The sequence below is a fragment of the Empidonax traillii genome, unplaced genomic scaffold, assembly GCF_003031625.1.
Source record: "Empidonax traillii isolate 1590-97213 ecotype Southwest subspecies unplaced genomic scaffold, ASM303162v1 scaffold561:size787514, whole genome shotgun sequence".
NCBI lineage: Eukaryota > Metazoa > Chordata > Aves > Passeriformes > Tyrannidae > Empidonax > Empidonax traillii.
Window position 1 is genome coordinate 124,870 of NW_020955754.1, and position 25,891 is coordinate 150,760.

The following is a 25,891-nucleotide window of genomic DNA, read 5'->3' on the forward strand; positions in this document are numbered from 1 at the left end:
CATACCTCTGAAATTTCAAAGAGAAAAAAAAAATACCAAATCACCAAATTCACCTTTGCCTTCATGGGAATCACTCCCAGTGGCCCCTTTCCCCCTCCCCCCCAAAAAAAAAATCCAAACCAAAACACTGAATGTTGAAAAGTGTTTGGTTATTCTCCAGAGGCCACTTCTTCTAACAAGATTACAGGGCTGCAACTCAGCCGTGAGCTGTTGCTGGTGCAAAGCCTGGGCCTCATTAAAACGTACCCCATAAACCTTAAAAAATTTACACATAAAACATTCCTCTAGCCCGAGCTGAAACCTTAAGTTTTATAGCTGCTGTTTGAAATCTTGCATAATATATAAAATTTCAGCTATTCACTCCGGGGCAATAAATCCTGTTTTATGTAACAAAGCGTCTTTGCATTTCAAAGGGTGTTTTTAACTTGCAAATTTTAGTGGTCATCTTTACAAACTGCAAGTCGCCACGGTTGAGAAACATCCTGCAAAAATTCAGGGCCAAACCCCAGGGGTGGCTCCGCCACAGAGAAAGTGAATTTTCGGTTGGCGAACAACAGGGATGATGAGTTGTGAATGGAAAGATCTTTCTTTTTTTGGTTTGGGGTTTTTATTTTTACTATTTTTTTTTCTCTTCCCCCCCGCCTCCTCTGCAGTTGGCGCAGGCAGACCGCGAGGTGGAGGTGCCGTGCCCCGGCTTTTCTGCATCCTCCCAGGGCTCAACGGCCATGAAAGTCAATATTCAAGGGCAAAGGCAGGAAGACCTGACATATATATGTATAAAAAATAAATCTCTCAATTATCTCAGCTCATTTGCTTAGGGTCTCATTTTATGTCCCTGCTCCGCTGCGTCGTATATCTGTCCGGATAAAGAGTTACAGTCCGACGGCGTACGTGCGCAGGGTTGTAAAAAATACAGATGCTGAATTAATTGACTGTGTGGCACTCGGCAGCTGATTGAGTTGATAATGGTGAGATCTGACCTTTTTCTAATTTCTAATTATGTGCATCTTGGCAGTGAGGAATACATGACTCTTATTCTAATGATAGCTAATGCCACTGGTCTTTTCATCTCTGCTTTGCCATCACCGATTTCTGGCCGGTCAGTGGCCTTAAAAAAAACCCCAAACCATCTAACACTGAAAAAAATAACAAAGAGAAAAAGGACAATGTAAACAGGGGGAAAGTGTCAGCTCAAGAACAGGTGGAAATGTGTTTTGGGCACTGCAAGACTTTTTCACCCGAAATTCCCTTCAGCTAGTGCCTCCCACTAACAGAAATGGCGCTTCTTCAGCATCATATTAAAGGTCTCCTCTGTCTTGACACAGTTTGTTCCACACTGAGCAATCTGCCCAGCTTTTGGAGGAGTTCTGGGTATTGGATAGAACATATATGTACAGATATGTACTAGAAATAGGGCAAAACCACATACACAGAGATACAGATATAACTACAGATATAGATATAGAAAAATATAGCTGTAGATGAATATGAACATATCAAGTACAGCAAGGGATGAGTACAACTGCCCATGGCCAAATTTCACCTTGGCAGCAAGTGTTGCTCCAAATAAGCCCAAAGAACATGATTATTATGGGGTTTTTATTTAAGAAACCACAAAAAACCCCAGTGAAAACAACCAGTGTGGACAGATTTGTTGCACTATTTGGTGAAGTGTTTCACTGGATAGATGTAGAAATAGGTTTTCCTTCCCCAAAATTTTAGACTTTTTTTTGCCTCACCTGGCTTCATTTCTCTCCTCCTGCTAGATCATTACACCCATTTTTACACAGTTTAATGCAATGGGAGTTGGTTGGTGTACCACAGCATCAGATGTGTGGTTAGTCCCAAAACCAAAATAATCCAAAACATTGGTTGGTTTGGGGCTTTTTTGATTATTTGTCCCAGAGTCATTTCCATTCTTGACTAAAGGTTATTGCAAAATGGGTTTAGTAATCTGCAAAAGGGGGTTGCATGGCCTGCAAATTTTCTGGAGGGCACTCCACGGACTCTTGGTTTAGGGACATCACAGAACTCTCCTAAACAAAATGCTGAAATGGGGCACAAAAGGTGTCAAATTTTACTCCATCTTGAAACCACTTCTTGCTTCTTTTAGGAAAGTAGTAGTACTTGCCACTAGATGAGCTTTGCCCTTTCTTCTTCCCTTTGTGACAGGTCATCATCCAAAATCACCTTCTTGATATCTGTAACGCTTAGAAAAAAGCTGCCTTTGAGTTGCCTGATTTTGCTTCTCTTCTGGGATGGAAATCCCTCTTCTGCATATCCCAGGGGATACACCAACACCCAGGCAAGGTGTTTTGCTCTTTGCATCATCAGAGATGGACAAAATTGCCCCTTAAGACCTTGACAGTTTGCTTGCAGAGCATCAGGATGCTGCCATGCACCTGCCACACCTGCCACGGAGACCACATATGGGATGTCTTTTGGACAAAATACTGGGATTCAGGGATGCTTCCTGAGGTCTGCACAAGACAAAAGCTCCACCCCAAGCAGAGTCTTCTGAGGCACCTTCCAGTAGCAATGTGTACAGTAGGAAACTGGGGATATTGTGACAGGGAAGACACCAAAACCAGTCCAGTGTGTCCCAAACCAGTGATATCTTATGAAAAAAGCTCTTCTTTTGCCCTGCTTCTGGAACAAGAGCTGGCCATCACACTTTGAACAAGGTGGTGCCAGACAAGAATGCTGATGCTATTGCACATTGCACGAAGAGCAGTAATTCCTACAGAGACTGCAAGTTCTGGGGCACAAACTATCCAGTGATCTTGGCTGTTTCTAAGTTTGAGTGGGTAAACTAGCCAAAAATGGGCTAGGGGGTTGTTCTCACAGGGGATCCTCTGGAAAAGGTCTCAGAGAAGGTACTGGAGAAGGCCTCACAAGGTCTACAGAGAACATTGCCAAGACAGCCACCACTACAGAGCCCAAAGACTTTTGTTCCTCACCCTCCACCTTATTGCCTCCCCCCAAAAAACCATCCACCAAGCCCCAGCTGACTCTACCAGGTTGTCCAGCTCGGGGTCATCACTGAAGAAGGGCTTGTGCTCCTGCTCCTGCTGGTGGACAAAGTTCTCGATGTCGACATCGAAGCTGGCTGAGGTGATGCACTCAGAGCCCTGCGTCGCCTGCTCACACTTCTCAAAGAGCAACGTCAGCAGCGGGAACAGTGGGTGCCTGCAGAGGACAAAAGACAACCCCCTTAAGGACCACTATTTTAGGTCACATGTCCATCTTTACCCCACATCAGCCATCCATCCATCCATCCATCCATCCATCCTTCCATCCATCCATCCATCCATCCATCCATCCATCCATCCTTCCATCCATCCATCCATCCATCCATCCATCCATCCATCCTTCCATCCATCCATCCATCCATCCATCCATCCATCCTTCCATCCATCCATCCTTCCATCCATCCATCCCTCCATCCATCCATCCATCCATCCATCCATCCATCCTTCCCCTCCCAGCTCATAAGAACCTGGTGATGCAAACCTCACTACCAAGCCATGCTGGAAGTGCTCCCTCTAGACCTTTTCCAACAACAGAAAAAAAAAAAATAAAACCTTAAAAATTGCAAAATTCACCAAGCAATGACTCCTCCCAATGTCTTGGTGTTTTCCATCGCTGCACCAAAGTCAGCATTTCCTACATATTTTACCATAGACAAAAAGGTGGATGTTTAGAGCCCTCTGCCATCCTGGTGCCTTTGCATTTCAAGGATGGAAAGACATCCTGCTCTTCGATGGTAATATTTTACCTCAAATCACCCGTTTGTTGGAGATGATGGGCGTGCCTGCAGCATCCTATGGACCAACCCTGCTTTGTGTTCCTCCTCCACCAAGAGGTCTCTGCATCTTTGTCAAGTCCACACAGGTGGGTCAAATCCCATTTCTTTCTTACCATGAGAGGACTCTTGAAAACAAATACCTGTAATTCTTCTTGAAATCCATCATTCTCTCCAGTAATGATGCTAAATCAATGCAATATAAAATGCAAACACATATACAGCATCAGAGCATGTGGAGAGTACGGGGACACAGACTGTGCATTAATCCAAGCTCCAGTTGTGCAAATTAAAATCAAAAAGTTTCACGCAGTCCTTCAGGGCAGAAATGCAAAACGGTGCTGTAGAAATGGTCTCCAGTTATCGCAGCACTCCAGTTATCCCAGCACAATGGGATCGGCTCCAGCACTTTATCTCCAAAAGTTGTCCCGAAAGACGGTTACGAATCCCTTCCCAACAGCCTTTTTGAGCCGGAGTCAGGCGAAGGGGTTAAACCCCTCGACTAAATCTTCATTTGCAGCCGTTAATACCACAGCATATTATAGTTTAATCTGTCCTGATCCTGGTTTAATGCAAGATTCACTGAGGCTGGAGAGGAGAACGGCGAGGGGGGGGGAAATCATTTCATAATTTCAGCAGCCCCGCCGGGGCTTAGCTGGGGGATATGAAAGGCAAATTCCAGGCGGCGCCTTGAATTATTGGGACTTATGAACTGGTAGCACCGCAGCAGGTGCCTGCTCCCATTTCCAGAGCCACTCCATCAATTAGGAGCAAAGGCATGGAATTACCCCAAGCATGGGGGTTTGGGGAGGGGGCAAGGGGATTGCAGCCCCTGAGCAATTTGTACCCCCTTTGCTTTAAGTGGTTGCATCGATCAAGGGCGGATTAAGAGCGGCATCACCCCGTGCTCTTCAGTATTAATGATGGGGACAGTGCTGCTGTGAACCGCCAGGAATGTTTTGGAGCTGGAGAGGAGGAGGAGGCTGAGGCACACAGCTGAGGGGAGAACGGTTCGCTTTTCAGCTGGAACTAAACTAAACTAAAAATGTAAGACTAAATAAAGGGAAACAAAGTAGAATCCAAGCCAATCAAATCCATCAATAAGTAAATGAAACAAAATAATGAACAAACGACTAAACAAAGTAACATAAAATAACATTAAACAAAATAATAAAATGCAATAAAGGGAAACGGTGGGGGAAAAACCCCCAGAGATGGGTTAAGGAAGAGCACTGAGGGCACTCTGAGCACAGTGGCAAGGACTGCTGGAATCTGGGGGTTTGCCATGAGCTAAATGTTGAATTGTTGCATTTCTGTGAGAGTTTTTTCATTTTTGCATGAGAGAAACCCCAATTCCAACCACCATTTTCTCCATTTCCAGCCTTTCCGTGGCCATGCCAGGCAGAGGAAAGGGCGGCTCACTATGGGGGTTTGCAGGTGGAGGTTGTGGCATAAAAATTGAGATCTGGAGTCCCTCCTTGCTATGAAATTTGCAGTGGGGGGAATAGATGGATATCCAGCATGCACAGGGGAAACAGAAGGATTTTCCTCACTATGAGTGTTACACAGGTGGAAAACCACCCTTGTGACATGAAGGAGAGTTTTGGAATGGAAAAATCTGCTTTTGCTGAATATGGTCTTGCAAAAAAAAAAAAAAACACCTGTGTTTGTTTTTTTTTCCAGGGAATCCTCCAAATGAAAGGGCTGAACCAGCCCTGACATTTTCCTGCAGGAGAGAGGTTGTTTGCAGCCACTAATAAAAAGGATTCGACACGGGCTAATAAAGAGGAATGAGTTCCTCTAATGGCCTAATTTCCCACCTTCAGCCAGGTTTGAGCCAGTGGCACTGTGGGCACATCACAACAGGAATTTTATTTATTTTTCACCCCCTTCCCTCTCAAAAAAGAAAAAAAAAAAGTTTTAATGCAAAGAAACCCAGCCATTTGCCACTTGGAAAAATCCAATTTGCGGTGCTCATGTGGTTTAAGCATCATTTCCCTTCAGAAGCATCATTTTTGTCAGGTCCAAAATCCATGGGGAAGTCCCAGCCCCACTGTTGCATAAAGTCAAGAAAACATTTTAGCTGAGAGAAAACTGCTCCTGAGAAGTGATGCTGCTGGACCAGTCTTGGCCAAGCTGCTGTCACACCAAGCACGGAGGGGGAGGATTTTTTTTTCCCTTTTTTCTATTTTTTTTATGGGTGATAAACCTCCTGCTAGAACATAAAACCCAGTGGGGTGACTTGTCCATTGGTTTTTTTATTTCCAATCACATTTTGCCAGCAATTTCCCTCCAGGTTGATCAACAGACATTTACAGCTGACGCTTTCTGCCTTGGTGCAATTGTTGAAAAGTAACAAAAATCCACTGTTTTAGGGGAAGGGAATGGACCTAGGAGGGCTGAGAAAATCCTTGTGTACATTTGACAGCTGATGACATACACACCATCCATATTAACTGCTGGATAGGGGAATACTCATCAAAAAAAGGCTCATTTTAGGGATAAAAATTTATCTGGGGGGTCATTTGGCTGGTAGCCAAAAATAAGCATTCAGGTTTGGGCAATGAATCCACACATTGGACTAGGCAACAAATTTTCCCCCTCTTTTCTAGGTGGGGAATGCCTCCCAAAAGGTATTTTTTGCATGTTTTTGAGATTCAAATTTAGGCTGTGAAAACTCCAATGGTGCTTTGTTTTTTTTGTTTTCCTTATCCCATGAATTCTTCAGCAAAACTCCTCCAGGAAGGGCAAAGAGAAGGTGGTTTTGTCATCCCGTGGCTTCTTTTGCTTTGAGAAAATGATTTTCAACACTGGGAGACCCGTGGTGAATAATCCTCTGCATTTTCCTGGGAAAGAGTGAGTTTATTCCACACTTTCATCTGCCTTTTCAGACATTTCAACCTCGTAATATTTGAATATTTGGAGTATAAATATTTTAATTTCTTCAACTCCAAGCTGCAGTTTTTTTGTTCATAAGCCATCACAGCCCTGGCCATTGACAGGGGGTTAATCCTTAACCTTAAACCTTAATCCTAATTATATTAAAATATTATTACTGTTACACCATTACTGTATGTTCTAATACTGTAAATAATCACATGCCCCTTATATAATTATATATTACTTATATAATTACACTATTTACATAATTAGAATATTACTTACAGCAATTATATGATAACATTACTGCATATATTATATATTATTATCCCCAAAATTACATGAAAAGGGGATTGAAGGAGTCATCCACCCCTTGCCCATCCTGTATGGATGCACAAACTGTATATTTCAGGTTAACATGTGACTTCACCATTTATTCAATCCCAAATCAGATGGGGTTTTTTGAGGGTGAATATTTTGGAGGTAGTGGGTAGATGTTGCAAAATGAAGTACGTGAAGGAGCTCCACCACCACAAGTTATGATCAATAGTTATTATTGCTAAGAAGGAGCTAATTGCTAATTCCCCCCTTCCTGTGTGCTAATTAATGCATTAGAAGAACGGATTAATACAGCACGATAACAAAGAATGCATCAAAGGATCGATGCAGCGACCCACACATTAATTAATGCATCGCTGAACCGGCACAACAACCATGCGTTACAATGGCAAGCCATTAATCAGACTGCATTAATTAGTGCATTAATTAATGAATGCACGCTGCAATTAGCTTGCATCACCTGTAGACAGCCCTCTTGTCGGCCTCCAGCTGCGCCTGGGGGTCTCCGCCCGTGGCCGGCACTGGTGTGTTGGCGGTCGCCGCCGGTGTGGCGAGGTGCACAGGCTGTGCCTTGGTGGGCTGCTGGGCTGTGGCTGTCATCTGGGAAGGGGAGGGGATAAAAAAAAAAAAGAAAGAAGAAAATGAAACAAAAATAGCATTTGTTGCACTTTTCTGCCGAGTTTTGCAACTCTCCCCACGTGGAATTTTGGAAATTCGGGAGGAAGGCAGCACTGCGATGGGGCTCTGAGTAGGATGGTGGTGGGGAAGGTAAAATATGGATATATTTGCATTTCATCCTAGCCTGGAAAGAGCAGCTTTACAGTTTTTACCACTTTTTTTTTTTCCTCACTTTTCACTTGGGGAAAAAACAAGGAAAAAGTGCCGCCATCCCTCCTGCGCGGGGTAATTTCAGCAGGGATGCTTCCCACAAGTCCCAGATTAAATCAGCTGCAGTGCTGCAGCTTGCCAGGAGTTCTTTCAAAGCAGGTATTACTGTCTAGACACATTCATTTTCGACTTTATCCCAAAATTAGGCAAGATGCTTCCAACTCACCGAGCCCAGCAATGACTCATCTTGGCGCTGCGAGAAGACAGCCAAAAAAAATTAACCTTTTTTTTTGGTACCCGCGCCCAAATCACCCATTTTTAGCCCCGATGCTGCCCAGGATTGCTGACATCACGGGAATCTGCCATGTAATAAACGATCCTGACAACAAACCTTGTGCTTATTTTAAAATCTGCAATTATTTTGGGTCCCTAAGATGTGAGAGCTCCTGCAAATCCCTGCACATGCTTCCAGTGTCACCCCAAAACTGCCACCCTCTGGCACAGGATAACACCTACTTGGGGGAAATTTTCCCAGAAAACTAACAATATCATTAAAAAAACCCTGAATGATCTGCTGCCAGGCTTCAGACAGGCCCAAGCTTCACGTTATAGCCACAAGATCCTGTTAAAAAAAATATCCAGAGGGAATGTGAAGCAACAGGGGTTCAAATGCATCAACAGTGCCCCAAATCCAGTGGTTTTAACCAAAAATCTCAGCAGAAAATGAATGCAAAGTGGCTGTTTTACCTGGTTTGCTGTCAAAATTTGTAAAAAATAAGTATTTGCTTATTTTCTCCAGTAAAAGTTCAATCCTCCCTGGAGATGGGGAGCAAAAGGAAGCTCTGGCTCTTGCTAAATATTAGATTTATCATTTATTTATTGTCTGACAGACTTATATGGACTTATTTCTCTGTTTATATGTAATTATATATCATCTATATTTGTATCATGTTTCTTCATTTCTGTGTAGATTTCCGTATAAATAATATATATTATTTGTCTGACACACTAACATATTTATTTCTGTGTTTATTTATATAGAAATGTGCTTATAGGTATTATTTATTTATTTCTCTGATATGCCTCTAGATTTATTTGTCATCATTAAATATCAAAATGCTCATATGCATAAATCATTGTGTAATTCATTATTATTTATATATATAAAGCTTTGTAAACCTAAGCTGGACCAAAACCATGACACCTTTTGCTTTTAAAATATTTGCCTTTAATATCTCCTGCCTGACCTTTTGCTGTCGCTTTTTTCCTCACTTTTCTTTTTTTTCCCAATCCCCTTTATTGTTCATAACTCCAGAGTTTGGCTCCAGCACCTGTAAATTCACCCAGCACTATTTAATTTCCAACTCTCCCAACTGAGCACCTGGTTTGATTTCTGGCCTTCTTCCCTTCCCTGGTGCTAAAGAAATGAGTGAAATTTGGCCTTCGCTTCACCTTCCAACCCCAGCAGTTTGGTTTGCCTTCTCCCTCCCCACCCCCGCTCATTTTCCAGCTAAAACCAAAATGCCAGCAGATTTTGGGATGCTCCAGCCACTGAATATCTTCCCAACCTCCTCCTCTTTTCCCCCTTTTTTTTCCCTATTATCTCCCTGGAGAATTACAGTTCTGTGGGGCAAAAATAATGGCTTTTCCTATAATCTTTTCCCCTTCCCCCCCCCCCCATCACACTCATTTACTAGGATTCCAAAGCCCTTTTTGCATCCTGCTCCAATACCTTGCCAAGTTGAATATTTCCAGCCGAGTCTGCAACTAATTGAGCTCTTACCCTAAAAAAAAACCTCCTGTGGGGCTTTTACCTCAAAGCCATTACCTCACCTTGGACTAAAGAAAAGAATAAAAAAATAAGAAAAAATAATTTCAAGTCCATGGAAAAAGAGGTGAGATGATGCTGGGATGGAGGGATTTGCAGGTGGATAGGGAGGAAGGCAAAAATTGAGCCAAAAATGGCTTTAGGGGGAGCAGTTGGGGATGGGAAAGGTGGGAAAAGGGAGCAGGTTCCTGGCAGTGGGAAAATGGGGAAATAAGGGGAGATATTTGGGTAGGAAAGTTGTAGGCACTGAAAAAAATGCAGGTTTGAGGGTGGTTTTTTCCCCTGGAAAATGTTCAAAAAGAGTTGCAGGGAGGGAAAAAGGTAAACAAAAAAGAAGAAAAAAAAAGTACAAAATACATGGTTAAAAATGTAGAAAAGGAGTAAAAGAAAGATAAAAAATAATGTATATAATCAAAATAATTATGTAAACTGTGAAAAATACATTAAAATATGTTTAAATATGTTAAAATATGTTTAAAAATGTAAAAATATATAAAAATGTAAAAACATGTTCAAAATATGTTTACAAACATGTTGGCAGAAGTAAAGTTTTAAAATGTAAAAAATCCATTCAAATAAATAAAAATGAAAACATATTTCAAAATTATGATAAAAATGTATTTAAAATATGGGAAAATGCAAACAATATGTTTACAGATACATTAAAGCCTCAAATGTTTTAAAACGTAGAAAGCACATTAAAAGATGTTAAAACACTACAGAAGTTCTAAAATTGCATTAAAAATGTTCTTTAAAATATATTTAAAATGTAGAACATGTAAAAAGGTAAAAATTTTTTAAAGATTAGGAAAAAATCAGAAAAAGATTTAAAATGAGATTTAGAAAATAGGAAATAAATAGTAAAGAAACACATTTTAAAAATCCCTGTGTTTTTGCAAGGCTCCTAGGTAAAGCTGGTATTTCTGAGGTGCTGCTCAAGCTGCAAATGATATTTTTGGGTTTGAACATTACATTTCTGGGGCTTGGCTATGATATTTCTGGGGCTGGGGATTACATTTTGGGGGTTCAGGCATAATATTTCTGGGGTTTTTGCTTCTTTTGGAAAGAAATCCTCTGCCAGAGTTAGCTCTGGGAGGGCTTCCTGCAGGTTTAAATGCCGTAATCCCTCTTCTTTAGACTTTTTTTTTGTGAAGAGCATGTCCAAAGACATCAAGTTCAGGTAGCAAGTCCCCTAAATCAGCAATATTTACCCTATTTCTCAACATCTCGCTGGGAAATCCCTCCATCACCGTCACACATGCTGAAAACAGCAGTTCTGAGCCCAAAAACCTGCTGAGGACACCAGCAACTGGAGGGGTTTTGTGGCTCACACTGGAAAAATCTTCATCTCCCCCACCCCCCCCGTTTTTACCACAGGGCTTTTTCAAAACTATTTTTATGATTCAAAAACGTAGAACGATGTTCACAGTTCTCCATTTTTGTCGTGGTTATAACCACCTAAAAAGCACTTGGGGGTGGAAAGTAAAGCTGCTTTTATCACTTTTTGGGCTGAAAATTATGAAAAATCAACTTCTCCATCCAATTTTTTTTTTTTTAATAAATTTATTTATTTATTCATTCATTTTTTTGGCCTTTTTGTCCCTAACCACCTTTGTGGAGGGGGAGACAAGAGGCTTATTACCTCTTTCTGTGCTGGAATTTATGAATAATTAACACCTCCACCCGATTTTTAATAAACTTTCTTCTTAAATATATTTTTTTAATACATAAAAAAATAAATAAGTTCCTCTCCTCCCCCTCCTTTTTATCCCTGTTATAAGCACCTAAGAAGCATTTCTTTGATAGGGCAAAGCTTCTTTCATCACTTTCAGTGCTGAAAATACCTATTTTTAAAACAACCACTTTTTGCTACCTTTGCTAATGGCTGAAGACCCTTCTTTAGCTTTTTAGTTTTAATTTATTACGGAAAACACAAGGATTTTTATGCAGACTCCTTAATTTTCAATAGGTAGAGTGCTCGAGGAGCGTGCCTGTGCTCTGTATAAAAGATGCTCCATGTTACACCCCTTTAATAGATTCAGGTGGTTAATAAACCACATTTTTTTCCTCCCAAAGGCTGCTTTTCCCCTAATTTCTGCTCCATTTCTGCACATTTCTGACAGTGAGGGTAACAGCTTGCACAGCTTCTGCTGTAAAATATGAAAGCTCCCCAAATCCCATTTTTTAGCACTCCTCTCACTGTTTCCCTTGATGAGGAGCTCATTGTAGCTCTAATAATTGATAATTTTTTTAATTTTTCACCAGTCCTCCCCATCTCCTCCCCATCTCGGGGGAGAAGAAACTTGTGCAATTTGCTTTTCTAGCCCCTAGAAATCCCAGATTTTTTAGGTGACAAGTTCACAGCAGCCACAGATGAGTCAAGGGAGTCAACTCTTGGCCGCAGCTTTTCCTCCAAACCCACTTAAAAAAAAGAAGGATTTGGTCAACGATGCTCCTGAGGGTCCCCAAATTCAATGTATTAAAACAAGGGGCAGCTGAGAGGCTGGGAGGGAGAAGGTGGACGGGGATGTCACTGTAGGATGCTCCAGAAAATGTTGGCTATTTTAAAAATCCCTTAAATTGCCCATTAGGACTAAAACGGCGCAGCAGCTCCCGCTGTGTAAGCGAGAAAGGGAAAAAAAAATTGGGAAAAAAAAAAAGCCCTCCTTGGAGCAAAGCAGCGAAGCGAGTAAATGATGACACAGAAGTTGGAGGAGCCATAAAAACCCCACCGAGGTGTCGTTTGTGAGAAGTGACCTTTTCCCACCGAAGGAAACGAGCAGGAAGGAGACCCGGGTGGTTTCAGGGGGGATTGTAAAAGTCGATTTATTTATTTTAGCTTGCAGAGAACAGGCTCAGGGTTTGGGGGGTAGGGGGGCTGTTGTTGTTGTTTTGTTTATTTTCCTGGGAGGGGAGATTTTTCTGCTTTTGCAACCGGAAGAAGTAGCAAATGGGGAGAAACTCAAAATCTTCTGTATGAACAACAAGAAAAAAAAACGCTACTTTGAAAACGGAGCTGGCTCAGTGCTCAGTGGATCATCCCTGTTAGGTCACTGTAGCTGGGAAAGCAGAAATATGACATAAATTTGCCCCTAAAAAATCTTAGGATGGGCTGCAAGGCACAGGACCATCTCTGAAATCCAAACTCGACCTCCCAGTTCCAGCCCACTGGGGTGCTCCAGTAGAGTTTCTCTTAGACAAACTCCTCTTCTTATAATAACTCCATAACGATGCTTGCAAAAGTTATTCGACCCCTTAGAGCACCATTGGAAATGAAATCTTTTTTCTCCCCTGCCACAGGTTATTAAAAAATGCCATTGAAATAAATCAAAGATTCAGTTCTATAGCTAAACCCATCCTAGTTTAGTCAAACATTTAGTCTCTCCAGATGATTAACCTGCTGGTTGCAAACGTGCCACCGTGTCAGTTTTCCAAGAAGACCCAATGACCCCAAAATAAGACTGAAAGGGGAAAAAAGCACAGTTTGACCCAAAACCCATCAACCTCAGAGACTGTGTCAAGAGGGGGTTTAATTTTGCCACGCTCTGACGTGAACGTTCTGGGGTGAAAGATTTTGTAATGGCCATTATTTAGGAAGGCAGGGTAATCAGTGCAGGAGCTGGGGGTCCCCAAGGGTCTGTAGGAGCCCGTGGGTGCTGGAGGACACTCACCTGTGGGGTGTCTTGATAGGGAGGAGGAGGCACTGTCTGGGTGGCCATCATCGTCAAAGCCGGTGCTGGGGAGACATGGTGCATCCTGGGTGGGACTCACATCGAGAACCTGCGGGCAGGAAAGGAGCTGCTGCCTTAAGAGGGATCTTCCAACCCCCCCAGCAAAAAATCATATAAAGAGGGGAAAAAAAGACAGCAAGGAGAGGTGATGTTTCTGGCACGAGCACCCCAGCACAGCACTCCATCACATGGTCCCTGGGAGAAACCCAAACTCACCTGATGACCAGGTCACTGTCACGGAGATCTCCCCTGGACAGCAGTCAGGCAAAGGAGGAGATGATGGCTGCCACTGGTGAATCTCATTATATTTTCCCCCTATGAGCCCTGGTTCACCCAGGGCATCTTCTTTCCACCCTTCATGCCTAACCACAGTGCCCAAATAGGGATTTCCATCCCCTTTGCAGTTTTAACTCCTTTCTGAAATTAGACACTGAATCCCCTCAAGATTGTGTCTCGCCACCACTGCCTGCTTACTCCAGAAGGGACATTGAGTGTCTGATGTGGAGCTGATTCCCATGTTGTGCTGTCCAGCTCAGTTGACTCCTATGTTGAGGTGACAAACCCCAGGGTGATTTGAACGCAAAGAAATGCGGAAACTCTTGCCTGATCTGAACCAGGAAGCAAACCTGGATTTTGATGCCATAAACCAAGGAGGCAACCCTCATGCTGCCATCAACCTCTCTGGAAGTTGCTGCTTTCTAAGAATGCAGAGTTATCTTGGGGGAAATCAGACTATTGTATTTGTATCTTCATGACCAAAGGAGATGGGGAAAAAAGAGGGGCACCAGGAAGGGACAAATTTAAAGAGGAGCACTGGCCTGGGAGAAGTCCCCAAGGATAATCCTGGTGGCAGATGTGACCCAAAAGCAACTCTTGGCCCCAAAATAACTCCTCTCCCATTATTTCACTGCAGCTGTGTGGTTGCTTTACCAGAAAAGCCAATAATCTTGCTTAAATCCTTAAAAAAAAAAACCCTGTCCTGTCCCCTCCGCGGCTCTGAGCTTTGTTTTGGGTCAGCTCATAAAAACACCCAGCAAAATCTTCCCAGATGCTCCAAAAGTACATTTCTTTCTGCAAAGCCTCATTTTTGTAAGAGATGACACATCTCAAGGGGTTCACCCCTGCATCGTGCCCATCAGTGCTTCACCACTGGCTTCTCATCTGGAGAAGAGCCATGGTGTCATCCCATGAAGAAATGCAAAAAGATGGGTAAAGATCTCTGATACTGTGAGGGGATATAACCAAAAAATAAAGTGTCAGTGAAATGATGACATTTGGAAAAGTGCAAGGCAGAGGGACAGGGACAGTGATGAGCTCAGCCAAAACTGATGCACATTCCGTAATCTTTGTGAAAGATTCACAATAATCTGGTCTTCTCCATGAGGTCCACGTTTTTTGGGGGGAAGAGTCACAATATTCTGGTCTTCTCCTTGAGGCTTCAAGCTTTACAGGAACCACCAGGCACCAGGTTCACAAATGCACCATATCCACACAGAAAGCCAAGTGCTGTATTCATGGTATGAGCATCAACCACTCATATTTATTTTGCATGAATAAAAGAGGTTATTCTTTTTTTTACTTTGCACGATATGGATAACCCACAAATCGAGAGATCACACCCAAAATCCTGTGCATTGTGAAGGTGGATCAGGGTTCTTGCACGGCACAGATCTTTGCAGTGAGAAGGATCCTGCATTTATGGGATTAAAATGTTGCTTTTCATCTTTTTTCCCCCAACAGCAAAATAGCAGGAGGCAAAATCATCTGCTTATGAGTGAACTCGCTGCTTAAATCGTTGGTGTCCAATGTCAAAACTCACTCACAGCTGCAGGCACGTGAATATCTGCATCCTCGGGGGGGGTAACACCGAGGGGAAAACCTCCCCACTAGAAATAGCTGCAGCTGGGGAAAAGCAGAATTTAGCATTGTGATGGTCTGACCATCTGGGTGGGAAGCTAAAAAAAAAAAAAAAAAAAAAGACTGCTATTTTGGGAAAAACGCCCTGCTTGGCATCTCTTGCTCCTGCCAGGAGTGAGCCCACAACCAGCACGAGGCGATTCATTGTGGGGTGTGAGTTTTTGGGTGAGCAGATTCCCAGAAGGTGGCAGTCCGGAGCCCAATTTAATTGCTGAAAAACATCCAAGCTGCTGAAATCAGGCCATTCATTGAGGTTTATGGGTGTTGATCTCGTTGGAGAATAGGACTCGTAGCCAAACGTGAAAAATAAAAATAGGATGAAAGTGAGAGACAGCTGTTGCCAACAGCAGTATATTTATCTTGGGGGTGGGAGGTGGGGGGTGGGAAATGCACTTGGGCTCCCTAAATATCCGGGGAAGCAACTGATGCCTGAGGGAAAAGCCAGACAGGTGTTTCACCTGGGAGCCCCTGGCCAGGAATCTCAGGATAACAGTGCAAAGCCATCAGATTTATCAGCAACCAACACAAAGGAGGGCCAAAAGCTGCTACTTTATGCATTAATTTCTTATTTTTCTATTTTTTATTTTTTGCACTAATCCCCTCTTTTTTTCTTTTTTTTTTCCCCCCACTTCCACCTCTTAAATCAATTCAGCTGACCACAGGCACTCCGATGTCGAAAGGAGCAGAGCATCACCAAACCCCTGCCAAATCCTTCCCACTCAGCTCACAGCAATCCTCAAATCTTGGGTGAAGAGGGAATTCTGGGGGTCTGGGGATCGAGGAGGGCAGGAATTGCAGCCAACTCTTGGGGCATTTGCACAGAGGAACGGAAAGGTGAGCAATAAAACTCATAAAGGTTCTTTCATTTCCGGACCCGGCAGTACTTTACGTTTTGGCAACGACTTGTAGATCAAAGCATCCTAAATTTCCTTATGAAATAAAATTATTTCAGCTATCACTGAAATGTTGCCATTATGTTGGAAATGTATTTCCTAAAGAGCTTGTGCCTACCTAAAAGAGTCTCAGATTTATAGGCTGATTTTTTTTTTTTTTGACAACAATATATTACATCCTTTTTCGAGTAAAAATAATTAAAGACTAAGTTGAGAAGTCCAGGTTTTTTTGCATGTGGTCACTGATGCCTTAAAACATTTTAAAAATCAAAGTATTGTCAGTCACCCACCACCTCCCAGGTGAATATGATCTCCTTGATTAATAAAACAGCCATAAAACCATATTAGAAGTAGGCCTGAATGCAAAAAAAAATTTAAAATCTCATTTATGGACTCCTCATCACCATTTTCAAAGAAAAATGTTAATATTCGATTTGCAAAGCACAAGTCTTGTTTCCAAGCCAATTGGAAAATGGGGATAATTTTTTCTAGCTCATTCAGCAGTTTCTGCCCTGCAGCAACACGTGCAATTGATAGCAGAGGGTACACTGTGAGAAATCAGAAAAACAACTTTTCAGGCTTTTCTTCTTCTCTACCTGAAGCTTCAACATTATTAGAGATACTTGAGGATGGGTTTTTCCAGCCATGGAAGGCATTTTTCTGCATTAAGGGAAGACTACCTTTTCCAAAGGGGATTTTTTTGAAGAGGGGCTGCTGTGGGATTTGCAATGATGTCGTGTCAGTCACGCTCCCTCCGCAGTTTTTTATGTCACCATCTTCACAGAGGGCCTGAGCAGGCTGAAGTTTATGATTTATGCATTCAGCTGAGTTAAAATGAAGAAATACAGCAGAGCAGGGAGGGAGAAGGTCCTCCAGAGGATGATACATCTTGCTCAGAGCAGCCAGGACAGGTTCACTCTCAGTGGGTGATGCCAACTCTTGATTGGCCATAAAGTGAATTAAGAGCTACCCTCTCGCTCTTGAACATCTTATTTCTATTCACCAATCTTCACCCTTTTTGCTTGTTTTTACCACAATACCCTAATGGATGAACACGGGTTCTGGTTTTCACAAGCTGTTTGAGAAAGTCCCTTATACCACCCTGAGCTCATTAAAAATAAATCACTATTAACTGGCGATTAAGATAAATATAATCTACTATTAAATGGTTAAAACTGGGGAATAATCCAATTTTTCAAAGACAGAACCCATTCTTGACCATTGTCTGACACAAAAAAACTCTTGCTGAGCACTGGTTTGGAATGTCCCTGGATGGCCCCTGGGCACAGGGGAAGGGAGTATTTATTTATTTAACATTTTCACCTAGGTATTTAATTTTTAAATTTTATTTATTTATTTCATATTTGCAGGTGTTTATTTGCTCTTTGCACTTATACATTTAATATTTCCCAATCCTCCTCCCAACTCCAACTCCATAGAAAGGAAGGAGCTGCTACAGTGAATTTCCGATGAGAACAACAATTACTGCTAAATATTTCTCTCCTCTCCAAAGATACCCATCCCTAAAAGGCTCCAGGGATATCTCTGCAACATAAACATGAGAATAAAACCTGCAAGAGCCAGTCAGAGCTTTAGTAGACAAGGTTAATGTACCTTGAACAGCAGCATTAAACAACTTCCCTCTTTTTTTAAGTGGAGAGCTGAGATACCTACATACATTTTAAAGTGTTATTTTTATAGGGAAAGACTATTAAAGCACCTTCCAAAACAAACTGGCACAGGGAAACATCAAAGAATCTTCTTCAAAGTAACCTGAAAATACTTGCATTTTGTGCAACCCAGCCCTTGGCCCAAGAAAAGTTCCCAAAAGAGCAAACTGTGAATTTTTTCATAGGGCAAATCAAAAAGCTTTGAAGTGAAGCATAGCTGAAGAACCCCAAAAATGCAGAAACTTCCTCTTGCTGAACACAAGTTATCCAAAAAAAAATTCTCTGTTTGCCTTGAAGAAGAATTTTGCTTGTAAAAAATGAGCACGTGAATTTTCCAGCAACTCTTCTCTGTGAACAATTACCTGTGAATAATTTATGTCCCAAATCTTGCCCTATGCTTTCAACCTTGGCTTGTGCTCTTTGTTTTTCACCACAACCCACTAATTCCATGAGTAAGGAATAACTGAGCACCTCCATTCCCATCAGGCAAGCACCAAATCTAAATCTCACCCTGGTTCTGCCATGAGAAGGAGGATGGAGCCGTGGGGTCCTGACCAGAGGGAGCAGTGTGGGTGGTGTGGCTGCAGTGGATTCAAGCTCCACACTCTCTCTTTCGTACACTTTTGTGACTAATACTGTTGCTGCTACTGTTCATTTTCTTCTCTCATCGCTGTTTCCAGTAAATTGTTCTTATCTCAGCCTGTGATCTTTGTCTTTTGTGCCTCCAGTTCTCCTCTCCAGCTGCCCAAGGATGGAAAGGGAGGGAGGAGAAGCGAGTGAGCAGCATGAGGTTCCAGACTATTGGTGTGGGGAGGGAAAGCACTAAATTAGGGAATACCATTCCTAAACCACAACAACCAATTTCTCCACCAGCACAAGTGCCAATCAGACCAACAGCAGTGGAGGACCCACCCACAACCTCAACAGAGACGTGCGTCCTCAATTCTAGCAAAGATGACACAAGAAACCATACAAGGACCTTCTGTAACTTGCTGCAGCCCACAAACACCCCGTGATCAGCACTGCCATTTGTCATGGTTTTAAATGTAGCTTCAATATTGATGCCTTTCTGGGGTGTTTATTTTGAAAATCAAAGCTAAGGGGCTTCAATGCAAATCTCCCAACACCTGCATGAGTAGCAGCAGGTAAACATAGATAGGAACCTGCTTTTTGGTGGACTTGCAGGAACTGGGCTAAAAGCAGCAGAGCCAACCCAACTGCAGAAACACAGGTGGGAGTGTGCAAAGATTTCCCCACCCCATGGGAAAGCCTCGAAACCAGCAATGCCACAGCACACCTAATAAAATCCTCTCCTCCCTTAAATCTGCCTCATTTCTTGCTCATTCCTGCTATCACGCTTGGAAATTTTCACTTTGGGAGAGGGAAAGAAATCCCTCTGGAGCCGGCTGTTTTCATCTTTCCCATATGGCAGATAAATCAGAGCTCCTGACTCGCTGAGTTTCTGCTTCACATCCCTTTCTTCAAGTTCTCTGTCTCCTCCCGGTCTCCTTCCTCCCTGAATTTCTTTTTAAAATGTAAAATTCACTAACAGAAATGGCTCTACCAACCACAAGACAAAAAATATAGGTTTTATTGAGCCATGCCAGGCTTTCTGGTACCTGCAGATAGTTGTCCCTGAGCCAAGGGGGCTAAGACAAGACTATGGGAGCCCCTGGATTAATCACCTCAATCGAAACATCTTTCATTTGCCCATTTGAAAGCAATTTTTTGCCATATTTCCAGCCTTGATGACAAAAGAGAAGTTTGAGATGTGACACAGTGATTTTATACAAGCTCCAGCCAGCTAGGGAGTTACAAGGAGTTTCAAACTCCTTTAATGATGCTTAATAACACTGTCTTCTCCATTTACTCAGAACATCAGCCTGGTCTGAACTCAACAAAGTCAGGAAATTGAGGTCAAAAAAGGCCTGGAAAGTGTTCATGGTGTAAGACAGACATGCCAAGTTTCTTCACAACACAGTGACAAAAGATATGGCCTGGCCTCTGAGGTGCATCTCCCTGGTCATGTGGGCTTCAGGAGGAGGAAAGCTGAGATAGTTTTGTGCCTGGAAACAGGGGGACCAACAACACACAAGGTAGAGAAATCCAAGGGGAATCAAGCTGTTTCTCAGAAGAAGTCATCAGGATAGGTGATTTCTATCATTAACCACTTAGAGCAATGTCAGCCTTGTGTTCCAGAAGGTAATTAGGTGGGCATCCACCATCACATCTTTCTGTGCCTTCAGTGGGAGGTGCCTAGACCTTGTTGGCACAATTTGCTGAGCTGTTTTTGGTTTGGTCTTCTTGCTGGAGATACTGCCAGGCCAGGTTACATTTGTGTTCTCCACAGTCACATGCTCATGTTCTCCACAGGCTCAGTTTCCACCAAAGAGAACAACCCAACATGCCCAAAACAAAGGGCAGGGTACAAAGCCCTTCCATGCAAGCAGTTCTCACTGAAATACAGATTGGAAAGAAGGCAGGGAGGATCCTCCCAAAAAAGTGGTCACTGTGGTGTCCCCAACCCCCACAAACTCATCAGAAAACTAATTTCAAAGTGAAACCAACCTCAGAGTCAGAATGGGAGGTGAAATCAGATTGAGGAAAAATTCTTCTCTTCCTTCCTCATGTGGGGCGTTTTGGCCAAGGGAAGGTCAGTGGCAAGAATCAGGGCTGAAAGGGCAGCCTGGGGGAAATAATTCTGCCCTTATTGGCTACTTTTTATTAAAAGGGGCTTTCAAAGCAGACAAGACTCAAAAGAAAATACTCAAACAAAAGATGCTCTGCTGCACCACAGACTGACTGAAGGCTTTGGGCTTTTCCCTGAAAAAAACCCCATCCTAAATATCACCAGTTTAAGCAGAAACCAGACACTTTTGCAGGGCATTTGCAGGAACTGAAGGTGGCACCTCTGTTTTCAGTGACCAAAGATTTCCCTTTGTTCCTATAGGAGGAAATTTGCAGCCAACTGGGGTTTATTTTCTTTGTCACCTGCCAGGCAGCTCCAGTTTTAGCAGAGTGACATATGTCACCCTGTCAAGCCCTAATTTTAGTGATCGGTGTTGACCAAAGGACTGTGAGACTCTTGGTTTCATGTATATCTTATTTTAAGCTCTGCATTTCAGTTATTTTTAGCTGGTGACCATTCCTCCGCATTCTACTGGTGGCTGTGCCAAAATTTTGCAGTAATAGCAGCCCATATTTCAGAGTATTTTCACAAAAATATATCTGTGTTTTCCTCCAGGCTGGCTATGTCTTGTAGGGCTCTTGACAACATGCTATTGACACTTGAGCTTTACATCAAGACTCCCTGCACAGACTGATTTCTTTAAAAAAATAGTACAAAAGTGTAATTCCCCCCTCACTGCATTTAGGGAAGGGTTGATACAATTTAAGTGTACCAGAAAACAATAGAAATTCCCTCAAATAAAGCCACACAAGGTCATGACTCAACACACCCCACTCAATTAGTATATATATTACATCCACAATTAATACGTATAATTGCTAAATTAATATCAAGAGAAGAGGTCTTACTGTTTGTGGGGTGCTCGGGTAGCCACTGCCCTGGAACTGTCCTCCCACCTCCCTGAAAACTAGATTTTCTGGGTAGGAATCACAACCTGGGAAAGCAAAGGATGAAATATTTGAATATTGTGAAAAAATGATTAAACAAGAGGGCAAAATATTAAGCAGAGGATGAAGGCCTGTACTAGGAGAGGGTTTTTGGCAATGGCAGCAAAGCCACGGTGGGCAAACCCACTCCTAAATCATTTTTGTTGAAGGATGAGGGGGAAAACAGGAGGAATCGAGGAAAACTTAAGTGGGAATCTGAAGGCAGGACTGATGTCTAAGCTAGAACAGGGTTTTGCCCCAGTGGGTTTGAACATCTCCAAGAAAGGAAAAAACTAAATGAGATTTTTAGAGGTCGAACCGAGATGTGTCCAGGAAATGAAGGTGTGCTTGTTGACGGTCTATCCCCAACAGGTGGAGGTCAGCACAGTCCTGGCCCGTCCTTTTCCACTCCTGGGGGATGGTGACTCCTCTGTGCAAGATCTCACTGAGGGTTACTGCTACAACCCGGGTCTGAAAAGGAATAAAAAAGGGAAAAAGCAGTGAAACAACACTGTTGTTGGCCTTGCCTCCATTTCACACTGGCTGTTGCCATTTCCCTGTTAATTTATAACCTTTGCTTGAGTGCAAAAGTGTTTTTATACTTGGGCTCAGACAGAGTGAACTGGGGGAGAGCCATTAACATCCACTATTTAATAAGGAAAAGTCCACACAGATGTTAGAGATGATGTTGCAACTACCAAGAATCTGGCCTTTATGAGGAGGGGATTTCTAGACCCATCTCAGCAGTTTCAGTGGAATAACAAAGATGGACTGAGCAAGGATCAGCACAGCCACTGACACAGGGGTGGTTTGTGTCTGACTGCACAAAAAAAGGAGTAAGAGAAAAAATTCACCAGATCTCTCAATATACATCACCCCTAGCATGACCCTCAGATCTCCAATACCCATCTAATAAATGTCCCTCAACATACATCACCTCCAGATATTACCTCTATGTCAGGTGATAAACATCACCTGAGATCTCCCCAGTATACATCACCTGCTAGAGAGCTCCTCAGATCTCCAATATATGTCTGATATATGTCCCTCGATACACATAATCTCTGCCAAGTTCCTCTGATCTTCAGACTACAGCTGATATATCTACCCTGCTACAAACCATCTCGAGGCAGCTCCTCACCAGTACAGCTCCTCACCTCCTCCTCTGACAGACACATCTCTGATATATGTCACCTGGCTAGAGCTCTTCAAATCTCCATTATGCATCTGATACATCTGGCATGACACACATCCCCTCCAGAGAGCTCCTCAGATCTTCAATATGCATCTGATATACCTACCCTGAAATATATAACCCATTACAGAGCTTCTCAGGCTGTTGATATATGTCTAATATATATAGGTATGTACCTCTTGATGTGCTGAACTGCTGATTTGAATGTGTGTCTGATATATGCACCTCTAGTTACACACCACCTCTAGAGAGCTCCTCAGATGCTCCTTCAACTCACTACCAACAGGCACAGCACCTCCAGAGAGCTCCTCGGATCCCCAGGATACACCTCAAGGATGCACCTCTGCTACGTGTTACCAGCAGAGAGTCATGTCTTGTGTGGTGAGGCCAGCTGGGAGATCCATGAGAACTGTTTACCCCAGTTTTAATTCCATCCCAAACCCCTTGCAACAACAACACAGGCATTTTTGTGCCCTCACAGCCTATATCCATCAACTAAGACAGGAACACGAGTCCAAGAGACGAAGCTTGCATAGGAAGTGCCGTTCCTGGAAACCTGGACATCAGCAGGGTCATTGCCCAAGGAGAGATACGGAAACAACTGGGTGATTTCAGGGCAAAACAGAGCAGAAACCCCCAAACACAGAAAACTCGGTGAAAGGGACAGAAGGTCAAGGTGTCTCCTGATTTCTCCAGCCACATTAGGTCCCACCAAGAGATTTAGCAACCTCATCTGCGTTACACTCAATGCTCAGAAGGGCTTGAGTCCAAAACTCTTCCACCCAAACAGCAGGTGAGATATTAAGGTTATTTGTGGTAAAGAATCAAGGCTCATGCCCTGAAGGAGTATGCATGGGCTGACACCAAATACCTATTGAGAACCCGGGACTTGATTTTCACTGGATTTGTCCTGACATCGTGATAAAAAAGCTCATGTTTTGCAGCACTCCTTCATCCCTGTAAAGGCTTTTTTCCATCCCACAGGAAAGACTTCTGTCATCTGGGCTTGCTGTGTGAACGAAACATGAGGACTGGAAGAAAAAGAGCAGATAAATAATGCTCTGTCAGTGTTAAAACAGCTCTAGTAGACTGATTTTGATCCTTGGAGGTGAGCAGGGCTGATGTCTTGGATGTTGCATGCATGTAGGCCAAAGTATTGTGCAATTTCTGCACAAACGATGCCATTTCTGTCCCCATCACCAACAGCACCGAGAGCCAACCCCACCAGGGACATCTCCCCGAACATCCTTGCAGAGGGAGAGAAGCCTTTTTGAGCTGGCACACACTTTCAGCAACTTCAAAAGGCAGCCTTTGAAGTTTAGCAGAGGCCTTTGAAGTCCTCCTGCTGCAAAAGGGAACGGAGGAGATGCCTCCTCCAAGATGCTCCACCGCAGGCGATGCAAGCCAGTGAGACACACGGTGTCCCGGGCGCTCCTGGTTGTATTCAGCAGCTGCCTGGGTATCCTAAATGAGACACCATTTCTGGCAAGTCATCAGCTCCCCCAAATGCCCTAAATCCTGATCTACTTGACCTGAATAGCATCCAACAGCAGGGATGGGAGCCCAGTATCCTGGGACCTCAGCCTGTTCCCCGGTTGCAAAAAGCCAAGGGCAGGCCTGTTAATAAAGATTTAATGAAGTGCAAGGGAATGATGGTAAAGTTGTCATTTAGCAAAACAAAATCCAGGATTTTTGCAAAAAGTCTAGAATTTTGAAGCCAGGTGGCTTTTCCCAGCATGTCACTTTGCTTCTTCCAATGTGAGCAGACCGTGATGCTTCCAAACCCACCATGTCAATGCTGTTTAATTGTGACCATCATCTTTTAATAAATTTAATGCCAGCTCCTCTGACTTAAGTGGAAACCACAAGCAGTGAAAAACCCCAAAACCACTGGGTTTTGCTGAATTATTTTTATACCCCACCCAAGCTGTACAGGCCCCAAACTCCACACCCGTGGGGATAACTGAAGAAACCCTGTATGTGAGAAAAATAGCATAAACACAGAAATCAAAGCTCAAATTTCTGTTAACCCTTTAAGGAGCTCCAAGAGATGATCACAACTCTCCAAATACTTAGGCAACACCTGCTGCCACCTCTGATGAGGACTACTGTGTTAAAAACCTTCGGTGTATTGAGTTTTTTCCCCCACAGTGCAATTTCTGTAGCACCTCCAACTTCTGGGGAAGGGCTGGGGCTGGGTGTTGGGGATGCTCCAGGAGGAGTATGGGGATTTCACCCTCCCAACTTCCACGAGTTAAAATTGGGGATGCACAAACCCCCCCCATTCCTCAGAGAGAGTGAAAGATTGGAGACATGCCTGTACACGTGCAATATTTCTGCATTCTGCAAAGGCAAAGCTGCTTTGAGGCAAAACATGGCTGGGAGAGACAAGTCCAACAGTGGAGCCCCGCCCTAGGCAACTCACATTATCCAAAGGGATTCATAGGGAAGTACTGGACACCCCAAGCCAGGATGTGCACATGTGAACACATCTGGATGCAGGGAACAAAAGCTACGCCGTGCTGATAAATAATGGAAAGGCAAAGTGCCCCACAGAAGCAGCACCACACTGTTTGGCCCCGGGCGAGACGCAGGAAAATTCAGTACCCATGAGGTCTGGAACAGTGGGATTAATAACACATCAATTTTAATGCAGGGTGGCTTGTGAGGGTTTTTTTTCCCCTTTTTCCTTCCTTTTTTTTTTTTTTTTTCTGCTTCACAAACAGCAAAGTGAATGTTTGAGCATCTCGGCGGGGGGTTAATGAGGACTCTGATTAGTTATTCAGATTTGCCGATGCTGCCTACATCCATCCTCAGATGGGGGAATAACAGGAAAGGCTTTGCAGAGAAAGCTCTTAAAGACGACCTGCTTGGCTTTCACAGCTCAGGCTGACACAGGTTTTGAGGGGCTTATACTACAGGGGTCCCCAAACCCGAAATCCCAGTGCCAACTTTGGACTGGAAAAGCACATTTTCCCATCATTTGTAGGGATGCAAAAAGCTGCTACGTGCTGAGCCATGTCAATTCCTGTAAAGGTTCACATTTGGATTTGTGGAGGTTTTTTCCATGTTTAAAACAAATTCTTGGGTGCTATTTATAAAATTTGTGTACAATTATGGTCAGAAATGATGGATGGATGGATGGATGGATGGATGCAAGGATGCACAGATGCAAGGATGCATATATTTA

General features: G+C 43.2%; 1 protein-coding gene across 3 annotated transcripts in view; it reads right to left on the minus strand.

The window, feature by feature from the left end:
* PKNOX2 (PBX/knotted 1 homeobox 2) overlaps nucleotides 1-25,891 on the minus strand; it is an 82,410-nt gene that overhangs the window by 12,124 nt on the left and 44,395 nt on the right. For all 3 annotated transcript variants that reach the window (XM_027897780.1, XM_027897781.1, XM_027897782.1), the window contains 5 exons: nucleotides 21,826-21,977; nucleotides 21,429-21,514; nucleotides 13,352-13,460; nucleotides 7,485-7,624; nucleotides 3,018-3,189 (listed from right to left, as the gene is read on the minus strand). In XM_027897780.1, the coding sequence (XP_027753581.1) occupies nucleotides 3,018-3,189; nucleotides 7,485-7,624; nucleotides 13,352-13,435 (396 nt within the window). In that variant the 5' untranslated portion in view covers nucleotides 13,436-13,460; nucleotides 21,429-21,514; nucleotides 21,826-21,977. The remainder of the gene's footprint in view (nucleotides 1-3,017; nucleotides 3,190-7,484; nucleotides 7,625-13,351; nucleotides 13,461-21,428; nucleotides 21,515-21,825; nucleotides 21,978-25,891) is intronic.